The sequence below is a fragment of the Bombina bombina genome, chromosome 1 (assembly GCF_027579735.1).
Source record: "Bombina bombina isolate aBomBom1 chromosome 1, aBomBom1.pri, whole genome shotgun sequence".
Classification (NCBI taxonomy): Eukaryota; Metazoa; Chordata; class Amphibia; order Anura; family Bombinatoridae; genus Bombina; species Bombina bombina.
This window is the reverse complement of record NC_069499.1, coordinates 852,595,369-852,614,578: the sequence shown is the minus strand read 5'-3', so window position 1 is coordinate 852,614,578 and position 19,210 is coordinate 852,595,369. Positions and strand designations below refer to the sequence as shown.

The 19,210-nt window shown below is 39.8% G+C and overlaps 1 protein-coding gene across 1 annotated transcript in view; it reads left to right on the top strand.

The window, feature by feature from the left end:
• Positions 1-10,790, top strand: part of LPAR4 (lysophosphatidic acid receptor 4) — a 76,031-nt gene extending 65,241 nt beyond the window's left edge. Inside the window, exon 2 of the mRNA XM_053699496.1 lies at positions 7,146-10,790. Coding sequence (XP_053555471.1) covers positions 7,309-8,352 — 1,044 coding nt within the window. The 5' untranslated portion in view covers positions 7,146-7,308 and the 3' untranslated portion in view covers positions 8,353-10,790. The remainder of the gene's footprint in view (positions 1-7,145) is intronic.
• Positions 10,791-19,210: the final 8,420 nt, after the last annotated feature.

Below are 19,210 nucleotides of genomic sequence, written 5' to 3'. Positions count from 1 at the left end.
GTGACCTTTGGAGTCATTGTCCTGGTATCTATCGTACTGTGGGAATATTTTCCTCCACTGTTAGTGCATGCCCTAATAGGGGGATGGTCTAAACCGTCCTAATTGGGTTCTATTTTAAGCAGAGCCTATTAGTTCTTCTTTTCATTGGAGAATGTAAGGTTCTCCCTTCCTTTTGGATAGGAAGGATGTCTTTCCTGGTTCATCCTTTTTGAACAAATTCGGTTCTTAGGAACCGTATTTTACTGTAAACCTTGTTCTAATCCTAGGTTTCCTTCTTGGGATCTCGGGGTTAAGGTGGCAGTATCCTGCTTACAGACTTTACAGTAGTTCCTGAGTCTCAGCTTTTATGGGTTTCTTACCTTCGCCTGCTAATAGACCTTTTTGGGTTTTTCTCATTTCTTTTCGATCCTCAGAGTTGGATCTAGACCGGAGTTGCTGGTGTAGACACCAGGGTGGATCTTGGATGCTGTTTTGTCTTATGGACAGGATTTTTTTCCTGAGTTCTTGCTAAATTTAGCCTTTGGGTTATGCCCTCCAGTCCCCTCTTCTGGTCTTTGTTGACGCGGGGGTCGAGAGTGATATACACAGCCGAGGCCGAGTCTTCAGCATGGATGTATCCGTCTTAACAGATTTACATGAAATACCGGTTGGGGAAATCTACCCCAGTGTTCCATTCAGATCTTCCTGCTCTGAGAATTTTTTTTCTCTTAAGCTCTTCCGGGGCGGTTTGGACTTTGCCGCTTCTTTGTCCGTGGGGAGAGGGTGTCCTAGGGAGGTCCGTGGGTTGGGAGTTTTCTTCCAATTATTCTTTTTGTTCATCAGAGAGCATTCTGCTTGGAGGAGTTCCTCCTGCTAAACGGGGGGTCTCGTGTTTGATGGTGGGCTAAGGCCCACTTCGGCTCATTGCCAGCGACCCTCTCTATGAGCGTACTCCTCAGGATCGGATGTCCCCTACCATCATTTACTGCTCGAATGTTTGTATCTGATGGGGAAGACAATCAAGATCTCAAGGCATCAGTGTTGGCTCCACCGCTTCTGTAGCAGAAGGTGGGTTTGAACACAGGTGGGGCTCTGGCCTTTTCATCCAGAATATGCTAGACATCTAGCATTCTTTAAAGGTTTCTTTTTAACTTTCTCTTTCGCCCAGGTCACGCTTTGTTGTGGATGGTCCGATCCTAGCAGGAGCAGGCGTCTGTGTGACGGTTTGCTCCGTTTATATCTAAGAGTTGTATCGCAGTTTAGGGGCTTCGCCTCTGGACTATGTTACAGGGATTTGCTGGAGCAGGGTCCTTGTGTTCATCACAATCTGGATTCTCTGAGGCTGACTGCGTGGAATTTAACGCTTAGTCTTAGCCATGAGTTTTTTTCTGAAAGGATTGATACTCTTATTTTAGTTTATAAGCCGGTGTATTGCTGCATCCATCATAAGGGGTGCAGGACCTATTTTTTTCTGGTATGAAGAGCGGGGATTCTCTTGGCATAAGGCGAGGTTTTCCAGGATCCTTTCTTTAGGGATGCTCTAGAGAAGGGCCTTTTCGGTTAGCTCCCTTTAGGGCTGAAATCCGTCCCCTTCTGTTTTACTGCTCGGGAGGCCCACAGAGCTTTCAGATGTTCAGGCTTTGACTAGATCAGGCCTGTGTTTAGATCTAGTGCTCCTCTTGGAGTTTACATCATGTTCTAAGTTTTGCAGATGGCTCTTTGTTGACATTAAAATTTTCTGTCTTGGAAGGTTCTTTTTTTGACTATTGCTTCGGAGTGCAGAGTTTCTGAGCCTTGCATTGTGAGTTTCCTTGTTTTTCGTACTGGGTTAGGTTTTCTTCCTAATGGTTGTTTCAAATCGCAAAGTCAATCAGGAGATTGTGGTTCCTTCCTTGTGTCTTAATCCTTTTTTTTTCCGAAGGAGCAGTTATTTCATAACTTGCATGTGGGCAGGACTTAGTGGCCTAAGGGATAATTACCCTGCCTAGCAAGCTGACGGCTTAGTGTTTGAATCCTGCTGTGGCAGTTTTATTTAATTTGGGCCTTGAAGTGCTATCTTTAGGCTACAAGGGTGTTTTGTCAGACTTTTTCCTTGTTTGTGTCTATTCTGGGAAGCGTAAGGGGCAGGAAGCTTCGTCCGCTTCTTTGTTCTGGTTGAGGAGCATTACTCGCTTAGCTTATGAGTCAGCGGGACGCAAGCCTCCTCAGAGGATGAAGGCTCATACAACTGGAGCTGTGGTTTCCTCCTGGGTTCTTTGAGAATGAGGCCTCTATGGATTAGATTGTAGGGCGATTGCCTGGTCTTCCTTACATACTTTTTCAAGATTTTACATATTTGACATTTTTGCTTCGGCAGAAGCAGCTTTTGGGAGAAAGGGTATTGCAGGCTGTGGTGCCCTCAGAACAGGGTCCGCCTCTCTTTTTACCCTCCCGTTTTTCATTCGGTGTCCTCTAGAGCTTGGGTATATGTTTCCCACAAGTAAGGAATGAAGCCGTGGACTCTCCTCATATTAAGAAGGAAAACATACATTATGCTTACCAGATAATTTCCTTTCCTTCTGTATGAGGAGAGTCCACGGCCTCCGCTCGAATTCTCCGTTGGGCGAACTTAAATTTGTTTTTGTTCTTCTGGCACCATTTAAACCCTGATATTTCGTCCATTAAAGTATTTTTCTGGACTGAAAAAAAAAAAAAAAATTAAAAAAAAAAAAATATATATATATATATATATATATATATATATATATATATATATATATATATATATATATATATATTTATATATATATAATCTCTCTATCTATATATCTCTCTCTATCTATATATCTCTCTCTATCTATATATCTCTCTCTATCTATATATCTCTCTCTATCTATATATCTCTATATCTCACACACACTATTAGTCACGTCTGATGTAAGAAGATCCGTAAAGCAGAAAGAAAATAAACACACAATCTTTTTAAAGGGACAGTGTACGGTTAAAGTAGTTTCCCCTTACTGTGTTCCAAATTACTTTTTACATCTATTGCAGATTATTAAAGATTCAGTCAACCCAAAAATTATAATAAATTATTCCTATGTAGTATGTAATTCTGATTAAAGGGACACTGAACCCAATTCAGATAGAGCATGCAATTTTAAGCAACTTTATAATTTACTCCTATTATCAATTTTTCTTCGTTCACTTGCTATCTTTATTTGAAAAAGGTATCTAAGCTTCTTTTCGGTTCAGGACTCTGGACAGCACTTTTTATTGGTGGATGAATATATCCACCGATCAGCAAGAATAACCCAGGTTATTCACCAAAAATGGGCCGGCATCTGAACTTACATTCTTGCATTTCAAATAAAGATACCAAGAGAATGAAGAACATTTGATAATAAGAGTAAATTAGAAAGTTGCTTAAAATTGCATGCTCTATCTGAACCACGAAAAAAAAAAATTGGGTTCAGTGTCCCTTTAACTCACCTTGTAGCCCATGTTTAATGCACATATAGTTTTAGTTTAAAATCACTTATTTGCACTCCTACAGCCTTTTTAAAATGACTGTCAGACCCCTCCTTTCCCTGACATCATCTTAAATGAAGGCTCACTTGAAAATAGCAGTTTTGTTTCGATTTTGCTCGTGCACATACTTTGCGCAATTCAATTTTTCCGCCGCATATGACAACCACAATTCAACTGAGCGGTATTCTGGATTCTGGTAGTCATTTTAAAACCTCCGGAGGAGCACAAATAAGTGACTTTTACACTAAAACTATATGCGCATTAAACACAGGCTACAGGGGGAGTTAATCAGAATTGCATACTACATAAGAATAATTTTAGCATAATTTTTGGGTTGACTGTCCCTTTAAACGTGTGGGAACTTATTCCTTTTCAATAGCTCATAAAACCATTTTGTCTATTTTTATAAAGTAAAAGTCTGGCCCTGCAGAAAGAGCAAACCTGCTTGTTATATCTTTTAGTACACAAAGTGTAAAAGATATCGACATGCTTATTAAAGGGACACTCGGGTTTTATTAAATTTTCATGATTCAGATACAGCATGTAATTTTAAACAACTTTCCAATTTACTTCCATTAAAAAAAATGTGCACAGTCTTTTATATTTACACTTTTTTTTGAGTCACCAGCTCCTACTGAGCATGTGCAAGAACTCAGACTATACGTATATGCATTTGTGATTGCCTGATTGCTATCACATGGTACAGGGGGAGTGGAAATATACATAACTTTGAAATGTGTTAGAAAAGATTATACTACCCATTTGAAATTCAGAGTAAATGCTATTGTATTGTCTTGTTATCTTGCATTTGTTGATTATGCAAATCTGCTGTGTTTACTGGTCCTTTAACCCCTTAGTGACCAGAGCACTTTTCCATTTTCTGTCCGTTTGGGACCAAGGCTATTTTTACATTTCTGCGGTGTTTGTGTTTAGCTGAAATTTTCCTCTTACTCATTTACTGTACCCACACATATTATATACCGTTTTTCTCGCCATTAAATGGACTTTCTAAAAATACCATTATTTTCATCATATCTTATCATTTACTATAAAAAAAATTATAAAATATGAGGAAAAATGGGAAAAAACACACTTTTTCTAACTTTGAACCCCAAAATCTGTTACATATCTACAACCACCAAAAAACACCCATGCTAAATTGTTTCTAAATTTTGTCCTGAGTTTAGAAATACCAAATGTTTACATCTTCTTTGCTTTTTTTGTAACTTATAGGGCCATAAATACAAGTAGCACTTTGCTATTTTCAAACCATTTTTTTTTCAAAATTAACGCTAGTTACATTAGAACACTAATATCTTTCAGGAATCCCTGAATATCCATTGACATGTATATATTTTTTTTTAGAAGACATCCCAAATTATTGATCTAGGCCCATTTTGGTATATTTCATGCCACCATTTCACCGCCAAATGCGATCAGATACAAAAAATTGTTCACTTTTTCACAAATTTTTTCACAAACTTTCAGTTTCTCACTGAAATTATTTACAAACTGCTTGTGCAATTATGGCATAAATGGTTGTAAATTCTTCTCTGGGATCCCCTTTGTTCAGAAATAGCAGACATATATGGCTTTGGCATTGCTTTTTGGTAATTAGAAGGCCGCTAAATGCCACTGCGCACCACACGTGTATTATGCCCAGCAGTGAAGGGGTTAATTAGGGAGCATGTAAGGAGCTTGTAGTGTTAATTTTAGCTTTAGTGTAGTGTAGTAGACAACCCCAAGTATTGATCTAGGCCCATTTTGGTATATTTCATGCCACCATTTCACCGCCAAATGCGATCAAATTAAAAAAAACGGAACATTTTTCACAATTTTAGGTTTCTCACTGAAATAATTTACAAACAGCTTGTGCAATTATGGCACAAATGGTTGTAAATGCTTCTCTGGGATCCCCTTTGTTCAGAAATAGCAGACATATATGACTTTGGAGTTGCTTTTTGGTAATTAGAATGCTGCTAAATGGCGCTGCGCATCACACGTGTATTATGGCTAGCAGTGAAGGGGTTAATTAGGTAGCTTGCAGGGTTAATTTTAGCTTTAGTGTAAAGATCAGCCTCCCCCCTGAGACATCAGACCCCCTGATCCCTCCCAAACATCTCTCTTCCCTCCCCTACCCCACAAATGTCCCCGCCATCTTAAGTACTGGCAGAAACTCTGCCAGTACTAAAATAAAAGGTATATTTGGGCTTCTTTGTGCATTTTTTGTTAGCATATTTACATATGCTTCTGTGTAGGGATCCCCCTTAGCCCCCAACCTCACTGATCCCCCACTAAACAGCTCTCTAACCCTCCCCCTCTGACTTAATGTGCGCCATCTTGGGTACTGGCAGCTGTCTGCCAGTACCCAGTTTAGTGAAAAAAATGCTTTTTTTAAATAAAAAATGTCCCTTTTCTGTAGTGTAGCTTCCCCCCCCCCCAAGACCAACCCCCCACCCCTTCCAGATCCCTTAGATGGTTAAAAAAAAAACGTTTATTTAAATTTTTTTTTACTTTTTTTTAACTTTTTTTCTGTAGTGTAGCGGTTCCCACCCGCTCCCGCCCCGTGCACGCGCCCCGCCCCCCCCCCCCCCGTGCACGCGCGCGCGCGCCCCCGTCGGCTCCGCTGCCGATCCCGCCCCCCTCCAACTTACGTATCTCACCGATGGCCGCCCACCCGCCTCCCAAGTCGGCTCCCACCCACCAACGATACCGGCCATCGATGTCCGGTGCAGAGAGGGCCACAGAGTGGCTCTCTCTGCATCGGATGGCCAGACAGTGTTATTGCAGGATGCCTCGATATCGAGGCATCGCTGCAATAACCGGAAAGCAGCTGGAAGCGAGCAGGATCGCTTCCAGCTGCTTTCCACACCGAGGACGTGCAGGGTACGTCCTTGGTCGTTAACTGACATCCTTTAGAGGACGTACCCTGCACGTCCTCGGGCGTTAAGGGGTTAAGGCTGGGGGGTTTATTGAGCAAAACCAGCTATTTATGATACACAAATATCTGTTACCACCCCACTGGGAGGTTCATTTATACCATCTCCTGTTTTGCACAGCTTTTCTACAGAGCATACAATCATATTAGTATTTTCAGTACAGTAGGCAAAGGTTGCTATTTCAAATGTCAAAATAAAGGTCAACAAGCTGTTTGTAAACTATTTAATACACACCAGCAGGTAAAATAGATAATTGGAAATGCATTAAATGGGAGAACATTTTTATGCTTTTGAATATTTTCAGTACTTTAATATAGCACAAGAAGAATCCTGGTGACTAGCTTTTAATGTACAGTTACAGATGCTTTAATTATTACATTCTTGCTTGTATAGAACAGAGTTTAATCCCTGTAAGAAGGTTAAAAACACTGTTCGCTCCGAGCAGCAATGCGCTACTGAGATTTAGTTGAACACATCATGCAGCTAGCTCCCAGCAGTGCATTGCTGCTCCCGAGCCTATCTAGTTATGCTTTTGAACAAATGATAACAATAAAAACAAAGTGTATTTGATAATACAATTAAACTGAGAAGTAACGTAAAATTGAAGGCTTTATCTAAATCCTGAAAGTTTATTTTTGATATTCATGTCCCTTTTTTTTAAGGTGCTGACAAAATAATCCTAATAAGTTTCTCATGTTCTCTTTTTTTTTATTTTAGAACTGAGGGATCAGTGATGGAGAAGAGTAAAATTATGGGTATGATTTCCAGTTATATTACAGAAACGAGCACTGACCGCATTCTCTCTGCTCTTCCTATTTTATTATATGGATACTTCTGATTACCATTCCGGAGCATTCCACAAAACCACTGAGAACCTGGGATGGGAAACTACACCAATAGCACCTGCGTCATTGATGACTCCTTTAAGTACAATCTCTATGGAGCCGTTTACAGTGTGGTATTTATCCTTGGGCTAATTACAAACTGTGCCTCTCTATGTGTATTCTGCTTCAAAATGAAGATGCACAACGAGACCGCAATCTTCATGACCAATCTTGCCGTCTCCGATCTACTTTTTGTGTTCACCTTGCCTTTTAAGATTTTTTATAATTTTAACCGGCATTGGCCCTTTGGAGATACCTTGTGTAAGATTTCAGGAACTGCATTTTTGACCAATATCTATGGAAGCATGATTTTTCTCACGTGCATAAGTGTGGATCGATTCCTCGCTATAGTTTATCCGTTTCGTTCCCGCACTATTCGTACAAGAAGAAATTCTGCTATAGTGTGTGCTGGAGTATGGGTCCTTGTCCTCAGTGGAGGTATTTCTGCTTCACTCTTCTCTACTACTAATGTGTCCAACACAAGCACCACATGTTTTGAGGGGTTTTCAAAGAACATTTGGAAAACTTATTTGTCAAAAATCACAATATTTATTGAAGTGGTTGGATTTATAATCCCATTGCTGTTAAACCTGACTTGCTCATCATTGGTTTTGAGGACCCTGAGGAAACCTGCAACATTATGCCAGATTGGAACCAACAAAGAGAAAGTTTTAAAGATGATCGTTGTCCACGTGGCAATTTTTGTGGTGTGTTTTGTGCCATACAATTCTATCCTTTTCCTGTATGCGTTGGTTCGTTCTCAAGCCATTGCAAACTGTTCTATTGAGAGATTTGCCAGGACAATGTATCCTATTACTTTGTGTATCGCAACAACTAACTGCTGTTTTGATCCATTTGTCTATTATTTCACCTCAAAATCATTTCAAAAGTCGTTTAACATTAATCCTCTAATAAAAATGGATAACCTTTTTAAGTCTGAGTGTGGAGCAAAAATAGTTTTGCCTATGACACAGGAAGATCTCATTGATCACTCAAATAATGGAGGAGAAACGCTGTCAGAACCGAATTTCAAGGACTAAACTTGTATAAAGTTTTTTTTTTTTTTTTTTTTTTTTTTTTCTCTTTTTCAAATGACTCAAACAACTGGAGGAATAATTTATACAAAACATGTGTTGGGCTTTATTATTGGTCAGTATTTCAGTTGGCAATGTACAAAAAAAAATCTTTATTTAAATATAGTAAATATATCTTTTGAAGTACAAACACTTTTTTTTTTTTTTTTTTCGTCCCAGATCAGTAATTTATGTAAATATTCATAGAATATTGTAGATCTAGCAGCTGTTGTGTCAATGTGTTCACAAATGTCTTATTTATGTGTACACCTGAATTTCTTTAAAAAAAAACTAAAAAAAAAAATCTTGAGTAATACCTAGTTGTGTTTTGAAATGTCTTTGGCCGTTACGTATGGATACTGAACAACCATAGCTAATTAGAAATGTAGATGGCTGCTTGATTTCTCTGCTATGAAATTTTAGACGGACAGTAAATAATTTTTTAATTTTTTTTTTTAATTATTTGCAGTATGTGCACAATTACAGAGGACATTCTGAGACTTTCCTTTTATGCAACCAATTTTCAAATAGCTTTTTTGTCCCACAATACAGCCCCGGTTCCCCCTTTATAGTTGGCCTGTGAGCCTCAGCAATTTTGTTTCATGAACCGCCTCACAGGATTGTTTGAGAATCACAACTTGATGAAAAGTGCCATTCACTTTACTGTAAAGCACTGCCTCTATGGAACAAAGGTTTGAAGCATCCAATGGCTTCATTCAGCACAAGAATGAATGGCACTATCAATCTGGTTTTAAAACCCTGTGAGACATTTAAAAAAAATAAAAAAAAAAAAAAAAATCTGCTTTTGACAGGCTGGCTATGGTGGGGGAATCAGGATAAAATCTATTTAAAATTGGCTACATAAAAGGTGAATCTCAGAATAACATGTTTAATTGTGCACATTCTGCAAAATATTGTAAATAAATATGTTTACTGTCACTTTAAGGCAGGAAAAATGAAACCATTTGTGTAAAGAAAATCTTTTAATACTAAAACAAATGTTTTTTTTTGTCATTTGAATGCACTACTTTTATAGTTTACATGCACTGGTGACTTCCTATTGTATTTTAAAAGAGAGTTTAACATTTCAAGTACATCTAACAGGTTAGAGATTAAGAACAAGTTAAGAAACACTGTTTTTGAGTAACATTGTCATGTAGGAAAGGTTTGGTCTACATGGAAGTCATATAGACTAATGGTTGTTTATGAGTAAAACACTTCTTTTTTTTTTTTTTATTCACCATTTTTATTTTTTAAAACTTGATCACAAAATGTCACCAAAGGCCGAGCCTCATATCTCAGTTCTCTATATGATCTCTCTGGTTGGTAACAGCTACCCCCTTTCTCATTTACTGACCGTTATTGGCAATGTTTGGAGATGACCACACTGATTTACTCTGAAATAGAAGTATTTTATTTAACAGAGATTGAGAAAGTCCTTTTGAATAAACGGATAATATTTAAACTTAATGTAAAAGGCCACAGAATAACAAACGGCCTAGATCAGTGATGACGAACCATGGCCCTCAAGATGTTTTCAGAACTACATTTCCCATGATGGTTGGCTGGACTGCGAAGTGCCTAAGCATCTTGGGAAATGTAGTTCTGAAACATTTGGAGTGCCTAGATTCGGCAGCAGTCAGTAATGACACTGTGTGTAGATTTCAATAAAGCTTGTTTGTTGTACCAAGTAGTGTAATTCACACCTCAGTAAGAGCAAAGCAAAAATATATTGGCAGGGAGGAATTAATGGAACGTGAAACCCAAAATGTTTCTGTCATGATTCAGACAGTGCACGTAATTGTCAACAACTTTGCAGTTTACTTATTTTATCTAATTTGCTTCATTCTCTTCGTATCCTTTCTTAAATGAGCAGTAACACATTACTGGGAGCTAGCTTATTAGATAAGCCAATGACGAGGCATATATGTGCAGCCACTAATCGCCAGCTAGCACCCAGTAGTGCATTGTTGTTCTAGAGTATACCTAGGTATGTTTTTTTGTCAAAGGCTACCAAGAAAACAAATTAGATAAATTGGAAAGTTGTTTAAAATTGTATGCTGTATCTGAATCATGAATGAAAGAAAATTGTGTTTTATGTCCCTTTTAATGAAAAAGCAGCTAAATGAAAATGTTCTATTTATATATTTACAAGTATCGTATTCATGTCTGCCATAAATACTTGTGTGAAGGTTTATCTCTCTTTAAACGTAGGGCTGTACATTTAATGATACATTTCTTTAAAAAAAAAAAAAAAGCAGCTTAGAAATAGAAAGGTTTGCCTTGATGTATTTGTATGGTTTTATGAAACAACTTGTAATCAATGTTTAAAATCGCACCTGGCTGTAACATGAAGGTACTGTGTAAATAAGCTCTACCGGTTTATTAAATATTTGCAAACACAATTCTCACTGTAGAATGACGCATAATTTATTTGTTTAAGTTCTCACAGGTAGAATTTCCTGATCAGGTGTTTCATGATATCATGATATTGTGATCATATTTTAATTATAGATGCAAACTTTCAGAAATATAGATTGGTACCATCATCATTATATACTCTTAAAGGGACAGTAAACCCCTTGTAATAACTGCAGAATAACCTAACAACCTAGTCTTAATCTTTTTACTGCAATTCATTTTTAATAGCCAAACTCCACCGACCAATTGTCTTATTTGGAGGAGCCAATCTGGGCTTTACAATATGTAGCAGGGTTAGTCTTGATGTGCATTTCAAGATCTGAGCGTTGGAAATTGCACTTTTTTTCAGAGATAAATTACATGAAAAGGTGGCAAAAATAATCAAAAATATATTGCCAAGTGGTTTCATTATGCATAACTAAAAAATGTATATAAAAATCTCAAGGTGTTCACTGTCCCTTTTTTAAAATTCAGCAATAAATCCATATTTTTAAGGGACATCTATTGCTAAAGAAAACTTAGGTACGAACATTGTAATGCTTTCCAAACTGTTTCCTGGTACACTGTTTTTTATATATAGTTTGATAACTGTTTCTATTGGGGAAATTGCCCTAAAATGTTGTTTGTAGAAGATTCTGTACAGGCAGTAAGATATCAGCTGACATTTTTATACCATGGTGATTTAGAAAGAATTATGTAGTTTTTGTGGGGTTTTTTGTTTTTTAACTACAGGGGTTATTTCAGGGACCATAAGGCTGGAGAAATTAGAATTGTCTTAGGTTTCAAATTGTCCATCAAACATTTTGAATACAAAGAAGAAGGTTTTCATGGCTGAAATAGTTTGGTAAATTCTAGTATGATAAATTTAAAATATGAAACACAAATGGTTTCTTTCATGATTCAGATAGAGCTGACAATTTTAAACAACTTTCTAATTTACTCCTATTATCCATTCTTATTTGTTCTCTTGGTATCTTTAGTTGAAAAGCATGGACTTAAGCTTAGGAGCTGGCCCATTTCTAGAGCACTATAGGAGACAAGTCGGTATCTGTGTTTAGGGAGCACGCTTCTCACAGCTCAGTGACGATGACGCTTGAGGGGGTGGAGATCCCGGTTCTCAATTCCGGCTCAATGGAGAATGGGTGTACGATAGTTCAAACAGCTATCTTGCTATGCAGCCCAAGATAAGTCTGCCAACAAATCCTCAGTAAGTACAAATTCCTCCAGAGTTGGGCGCACCACAATGACAGTCTGCAGACTCTCGTTAGCGTAAAATCCAGTTTTATTTAAGCACTTCGTAAAATCAAATTAGGGCAACAAGCCCATTAAAGCTCACAGATAAAAAATACAGGTGTATCAGGAAACAACGCAGACGCGTTTCGTGAGCACTATATATGGCAGCAGTTTTGCAAGAATGTTATCCATTTGCAAGAGCACCAGATTGCAGCACTAATTCCTGAGGTAGTGCACCAGATGCACCAGGTATCTCTTCAACACAGAATATTATGGGATCTAAGCAAATCTGATAATAAAAGTAAATTGGAAACTTTTATGAAAGTGGTATGCTCTGTCTGAATCACAAATTATTATTATTTTTTTTGTTTCATATCCCTTTAATATTGTAAACTGCAATATTCTTAAAATACTTCAAATGGTCTTTGAAGGACATTCTTGTAAAAATAAAAATGTCTGACCAATCCATCAAGTCAGTCAATGTTTCTCTTTATTTGATATTTGAGGTTAGCAAGAAAGCACATGTGGATTTTAAACTATATCCACTGTCTAAGCATTTAACATTGAAGGGAAATGAAACCCAAAAATTTTCTTTCATGATTCAGATAGAGAATTCAATTTTAAACAACTTTATAATTTTACTTCTATTATCTAATCTGTTTCATTCTCTTTGTATCATGTGTTGAAAGAGCAGCAATTCTAACTGTACACATGGGTTAGCCAATCACAATCAATATATTTTTCTCCAACATAGGTGTGTCCGGTCCACGGCGTCATCCTTACTTGTGGGATATTCTCTTCCCCAACAGGAAATGGCAAAGAGCCCAGCAAAGCTGGTCACATGATCCCTCCTAGGCTCCGCCTACCCCAGTCATTCTCTTTGCCGTTGTACAGGCAACATCTCCACGGAGATGGCTTAGAGTTTTTTAGTGTTTAACTGTAGTTTTTTATTATTCAATCAAGAGTTTGTTATTTTGAAATAGTGCTGGTATGTACTATTTACTCAGAAACAGAAAAGAGATGAAGATTTCTGTTTGTATGAGGAAAATGATTTTAGCAACCGTAACTAAAATCCACGGCTGTTCCACACAGGACTGTTGAGAGCAATTAACTTCAGTTGGGGGAACAGTGTGCAGTCTCTTGCTGCTTGAGGTATGACACATTCTAACAAGACGATGTAATGCTGGAAGCTGTCATTTTCCCTATGGGATCCGGTAAGCCATGTTTATTACGATCGTAAATAAGGGCTTCACAAGGGCTTATTTAGACTGTAGACATTTCTGGGCTAAATCGATTCATTATTAACACATATTTAGCCTTGAGGAATCATTTTATCTGGGTATTTTGATATAATAATATCGGCAGGCACTGTATTAGACACCTTATTTCTTAGGGGCTTTCCCAAAGCATAAGCAGAGTCTCATTTTCGCGCCGGTGTGGCGCACTTGTTTTTGAGAGGCATGGCATGCAGTCGCATGTGAGAGGAGCTCTGATACTTAGAAAAGACTTTCTGAAGGCGTCATTGGTATCGTATTCCCCTTTGGGTTTGGTTGGGTCTCAGCAAAGCAGATACCAGGGACTGTAAAGGGGTTAAAGCTTAAAACGGCTCCGGTTCCGTTATTTTAAGGGTTAAAGCTTCCAAATTTGGTGTGCAATATTTTTAAGGCTTTAAGACACTGTGGTGAAAATTTGGTGAATTTTGAACAATTCCTTCATGTTTTTTCGCAATTGCAGTATTAAAGTGTGTTCAGTTTAAAATTTAAAGTGACAGTAACGGTTTTATTTTAAAACGTTTTTTGTACTTTCTTATCAAGTTTATGCCTGTTTAACATGTCTGAACTACCAGATAGACTGTGTTCTGAATGTGGGGAAGCCAGAATTCCTATTCATTTAAATAAATGTGATTTATGTGATAATGACAATGATGCCCAAGATGATTCCTCAAGTGAGGGGAGTAAGCATGGTACTGCATCATTCCCTCCTTCGTCTACACGAGTCTTGCCCACTCAGGAGGCCCCTAGTACATCTAGCGCGCCAATACTCCTTACTATGCAACAATTAACGGCTGTAATGGATAATTCTGTCAAAAACATTTTAGCCAAAATGAACCCTTGTCAGCGTAAGCGTGGCTGCTCTGTTTTAGTTACTGAAGAGCATGACGACGCTGATATTAATATCTCTGAAGGGCCCCTAACCCAATCTGAGGGGGCCAGGAGGTTTGTCTGAGGGAGAAATTACTGATTCAGGGAACATTTCTCATCAGGCTGAATCTGATGTGATTACATTTAAATTTAAGTTGGAACACCTCCGCATTTTGCTTAAGGAGGTATTATCCACTCTGGATGATTGTGAAAAGTTGGTCATCCCAGAGAAACTATGTAAAATGGACAAGTTCCTAGAGGTGCCGGGGCTCCCAGAAGCTTTTCCTATACCCAAGCGGGTGGCGGACATTGTTAATAAAGAATGGGAAAGGCCCGGTATTCCTTTCGTCCCTCCCCCCATATTTAAAAAATTGTTTCCTATGGTCGACCCCAGAAAGGACTTATGGCAGTCAGTCCCCAAGGTCGAGGGAGCGGTTTCTACTTTAAACAAACGCACCACTATACCCATAGAGGATAGTTGTGCTTTCAAAGATCCTATGGATAAAAAATTAGAAGGTTTGCTTAAAAAGATGTTTGTTCAGCAGGGTTACCTTCTACAACCCATTTCATGCATTGTCCCTGTCACTACAGCCGCATATTTCTGGTTTGATGAACTGATAAAGGTGCTCGATAGTGATTCTCCTCCTTATGAGGAGATTATGGACAGAATCAATGCTCTCAAATTGGCTAATTCTTTCACTCTAGACGCCACTTTGCAATTGGCTAGGTTAGCGGCTAAGAATTCTGGGTTTGCTATTGTGGCGCGCAGAGCGCTTTGGTTGAAATCTTGGTCGGCTGATGCGTCTTCCAAGAACAAGCTACTAAACATTCCTTTCAAGGGGAAAACGCTGTTTGGCCCTGACTTGAAAGAGATTATCTCTGATATCACTGGGGGTAAGGGCCACGCCCTTCCTCAGGATCGGCCTTTCAAGGCAAAAAATAGACCTAATTTTCGTCCCTTTCGTAAAAACGGACCAGCCCAAAGTGCTACGTCCTCTAAGCAAGAGGGTAATACTTCTCAAGCCAAGCCAGCTTGGAGACCAATGCAAGGCTGGAACAAGGGAAAGCAGGCCAAGAAACCTGCCACTGCTACCAAGACAGCATGAAATATTGGCCCCCGATCCGGGACCGGATCTGGTGGGGGGCAGACTCTCTCTCTTCGCTCAGGCTTGGGCAAGAGATGTTCTGGATCCTTGGGCGCTAGAAATAGTCTCCCAGGGTTATCTTCTGGAATTCAAGGGACTTCCCCCAAGGGGAAGGTTCCACAGGTCTCAGTTGTCTTCAGACCACATAAAAAGACAGGCGTTCTTACATTGTGTAGAAGACCTGTTAAAAATGGGAGTGATTCATCCTGTTCCATTAAGAGAACAAGGGATGGGGTTCTACTCCAATCTGTTCATAGTTCCCAAAAAAGAGGGAACGTTCAGACCAATCTTAGATCTCAAGATCTTAAACAAATTTCTCAAGGTCCCATCGTTCAAGATGGAAACCATTCGAACTATCCTTCCTTCCATCCAGGAAGGTCAATTCATGACCACGGTGGATTTAAAGGATGCGTATCTACATATTCCTATCCACAAGGAACATCATCGGTTCCTAAGGTTTGCATTCCTGGACAAACATTACCAGTTTGTGGCGCTTCCTTTCGGATTAGCCACTGCTCCAAGGATTTTCACAAAGGTACTAGGGTCCCTTCTAGCGGTGCTAAGACCAAGGGGCATTGCAGTAGTACCTTACCTGGACGACATTCTGATTCAAGCGTCGTCCCTCCCTCGAGCAAAGGCTCACACGGACATCGTCCTGGCCTTTCTCAGATCTCACGGCTGGAAAGTGAACGTGGAAAAGAGTTCACTATCCCCGTCAACAAGGGTTCCCTTCTTGGGAACAATTATAGACTCCTCAGAAATGAGGATTTTTCTAACAGAGGCCAGAAAAACAAAACTTCTGGACTCTTGTCGGATACTTCATTCCGTTCCTCTTCCTTCCGTAGCTCAGTGCATGGAAGTGATCGGGTTGATGGTAGCGGCAATGGACATAGTTCCTTTTGCGCGCATTCATCTAAGACCATTGCAACTGTGCATGCTCAGTCAGTGGAATGGGGACTATACAGACTTGTCTCCAAAGATACAAGTAAATCAGAGGACCAGAGACTCACTCCGTTGGTGGCTGTCCCTGGACAACCTGTCACAAGGGATGACATTCCGCAGACCAGAGTGGGTCATTGTCACGACCGACGCCAGTCTGATGGGCTGGGGCGCGGTCTGGGGATCCCTGAAAGCTCAGGGTCTTTGGTCTCGGGAAGAATCTCTTCTACCGATAAATATTCTGGAACTGAGAGCGATATTCAATGCTCTCAAGGCTTGGCCTCAGCTAGCGAGGACCAAGTTCATACGGTTTCAATCAGACAACATGACGACTGTTGCGTACATCAACCATCAGGGGGGAACAAGGAGTTCCCTAGCGATGGAAGAAGTGACCAAGATTATTCTATGGGCGGAGTCTCACTCCTGCCACCTGTCTGCTATCCACATCCCGGGAGTGGAAAATTGGCGAAGCGGATTTTCTGAGTCGTCAGACATTGCATCCGGGGGAGTGGGAACTCCATCCGGAAATCTTTGCCCAAGTCACTCAGCTGTGGGGCATTCCAGACATGGATCTAATGGCCTCTCGTCAGAACTTCAAAGTTCCCTCCTACGGGTCCAGATCCAGGGATCCCAAGGCGGCTCTAGTGGATGCACTAGTAGCACCTTGGACCTTCAAACTAGCTTATGTGTTCCCGCCGTTTCCTCTCATCCCCAGGCTGGTAGCCAGGATCAATCAGGAGAGGGCGTCGGTGATCTTGATAGCTCCTGCGTGGCCACGCAGGACTTGGTATGCAGATCTGGTGAATATGTCATCGGCTCCACCTTGGAAGCTACCTTTGAGACGAGACCTTCTTGTTCAGGGTCCGTTCGAACATCCGAATCTGGTTTCACTCCAGCTGACTGCTTGGAGATTGAACGCTTGATTTTATCGAAGCGAGGTTTCTCAGATTCTGTTATCGATACTCTTGTTCAGGCCAGAAAGCCTGTAACTAGAAAGATTTACCACAAAATTTGGAAAAAATATATCTGTTGGTGTGAATCTAAAGGATTCCCTTGGGACAAGGTTAAGATTCCTAGGATTCTATCCTTCCTTCAAGAAGGATTGGAAAAAGGATTATCGGCAAGTTCCCTGAAAGGACAGATTTCTGCCTTGTCGGTGTTACTTCACAAAAAAGCTGGCAGCTGTGCCAGATGTTCAAGCCTTTGTTCAGGCTCTGGTTAGAATCAAGCCTGTTTACAAACCTTTGACTCCTCCTTGGAGTCTCAATTTAGTTCTTTCAGTTCTTCAGGGGGTTCCGTTTGAACCCTTACATTCCGTTGATATTAAGTTATTATCTTGGAAAGTTTTGTTTTTAGTTGCAATTTCTTCTGCTAGAAGAGTTTCAGAATTATCTGCTCTGCAGTGTTCTCCTCCTTATCTGGTGTTCCATGCAGATAAGGTGGTTTTACGTACTAAACCTGGTTTTCTTCCAAAAGTTGTTTCTAACAAAAACATTAACCAGGAGATTATCGTACCTTCTCTGTGTCCGAAACCAGTTTCAAAGAAGGAACGTTTGTTGCACAATTTGGATGTTGTTCGCGCTCTAAAATTCTATTTAGATGCTACAAAGGATTTTAGACAAACATCTTCCTTGTTTGTTGTTTATTCAGGTAAAAGGAGAGGTCAAAAAGCAACTTCTACCTCTCTCTCTTTTTGGATTAAAAGCATCATCAGATTGGCTTACGAGACTGCCGGACGGCAGCCTCCCGAAAGAATCACAGCTCATTCCACTAGGGCTGTGGCTTCCACATGGGCCTTCAAGAACGAGGCTTCTGTTGATCAGATATGTAGGGCAGCGACTTGGTCTTCACTGCACACTTTTACCAAATTTTACAAGTTTGATACTTTTGCTTCTTCTGAGGCTATTTTTGGGAGAAAGGTTTTGCAAGCCGTGGTGCCTTCCATTTAGGTGACCTGATTTGCTCCCTCCCTTCATCCGTGTCCTAAAGCTTTGGTATTGGTTCCCACAAGTAAGGATGACGCCGTGGACCGGACACACCGATGTTGGAGAAAACAGAATTTATGTTTACCTGATAAATTTCTTTCTCCAACGGTGTGTCCGGGCCACGGCCCGCCCTGGTTTTTTTAATCAGGTCTGATAATTTATTTTCTTTAACTACAGTCACCACGGTACCATATGGTTTCTCCTATGCAAATATTCCTCCTTAACGTCGGTCGAATGACTGGGGTAGGCGGAGCCTAGGAGGGATCATGTGACCAGCTTTGCTGGGCTCTTTGCCATTTCCTGTTGGGGAAGAGAATATCCCACAAGTAAGGATGACGCCGTGGACCGGACACACCGTTGGAGAAAGAAATTTATCAGGTAAACATAAATTCTGTTATGCAGCCACCAATCAACAGCTAGATCCTAGGTTCTCTGCTGTCCCGAGCTTGGCTAGATAAACCTTTCAGCAAAGGATAACAAGAGAAGGAAGCAAATTAAATATTAGTAAATTGGAAAGTTGTTTAAAATTGTATTCTTTATCTGAATCATGAAATACATTTTTTGGGTTTCATGTCCCTTTAAACAAAACTAAATTTCCCAGTATAAATGCAAAAGAATAGAAGTTAATCATGTAATTATTTGTGACTGTGAGTAGAGAGTTGTTAAAGGGACAGTCACCACCAGATTGTCTGTTGTTTAAAAAGATAGATAATCCCTTTATTATCCATTCCCCAGTTTTGCATAACCAACACAGTTTTAATACAATTTTTACCTCTGTGATTAACTTGTATCTAAGCATCTTCTGACAGCCCCCTGATCACATGACATTTTATTTATTATCTATTGACTTTCATTTTAGCCAATTAGTGCAATGTCTGCCACAATCCGCAGGCGTGATCACAACGTTTATCTATATGGCCTACATGAACTAGCTCTCCCCTGTTGTGAAAAGTAAATAAGT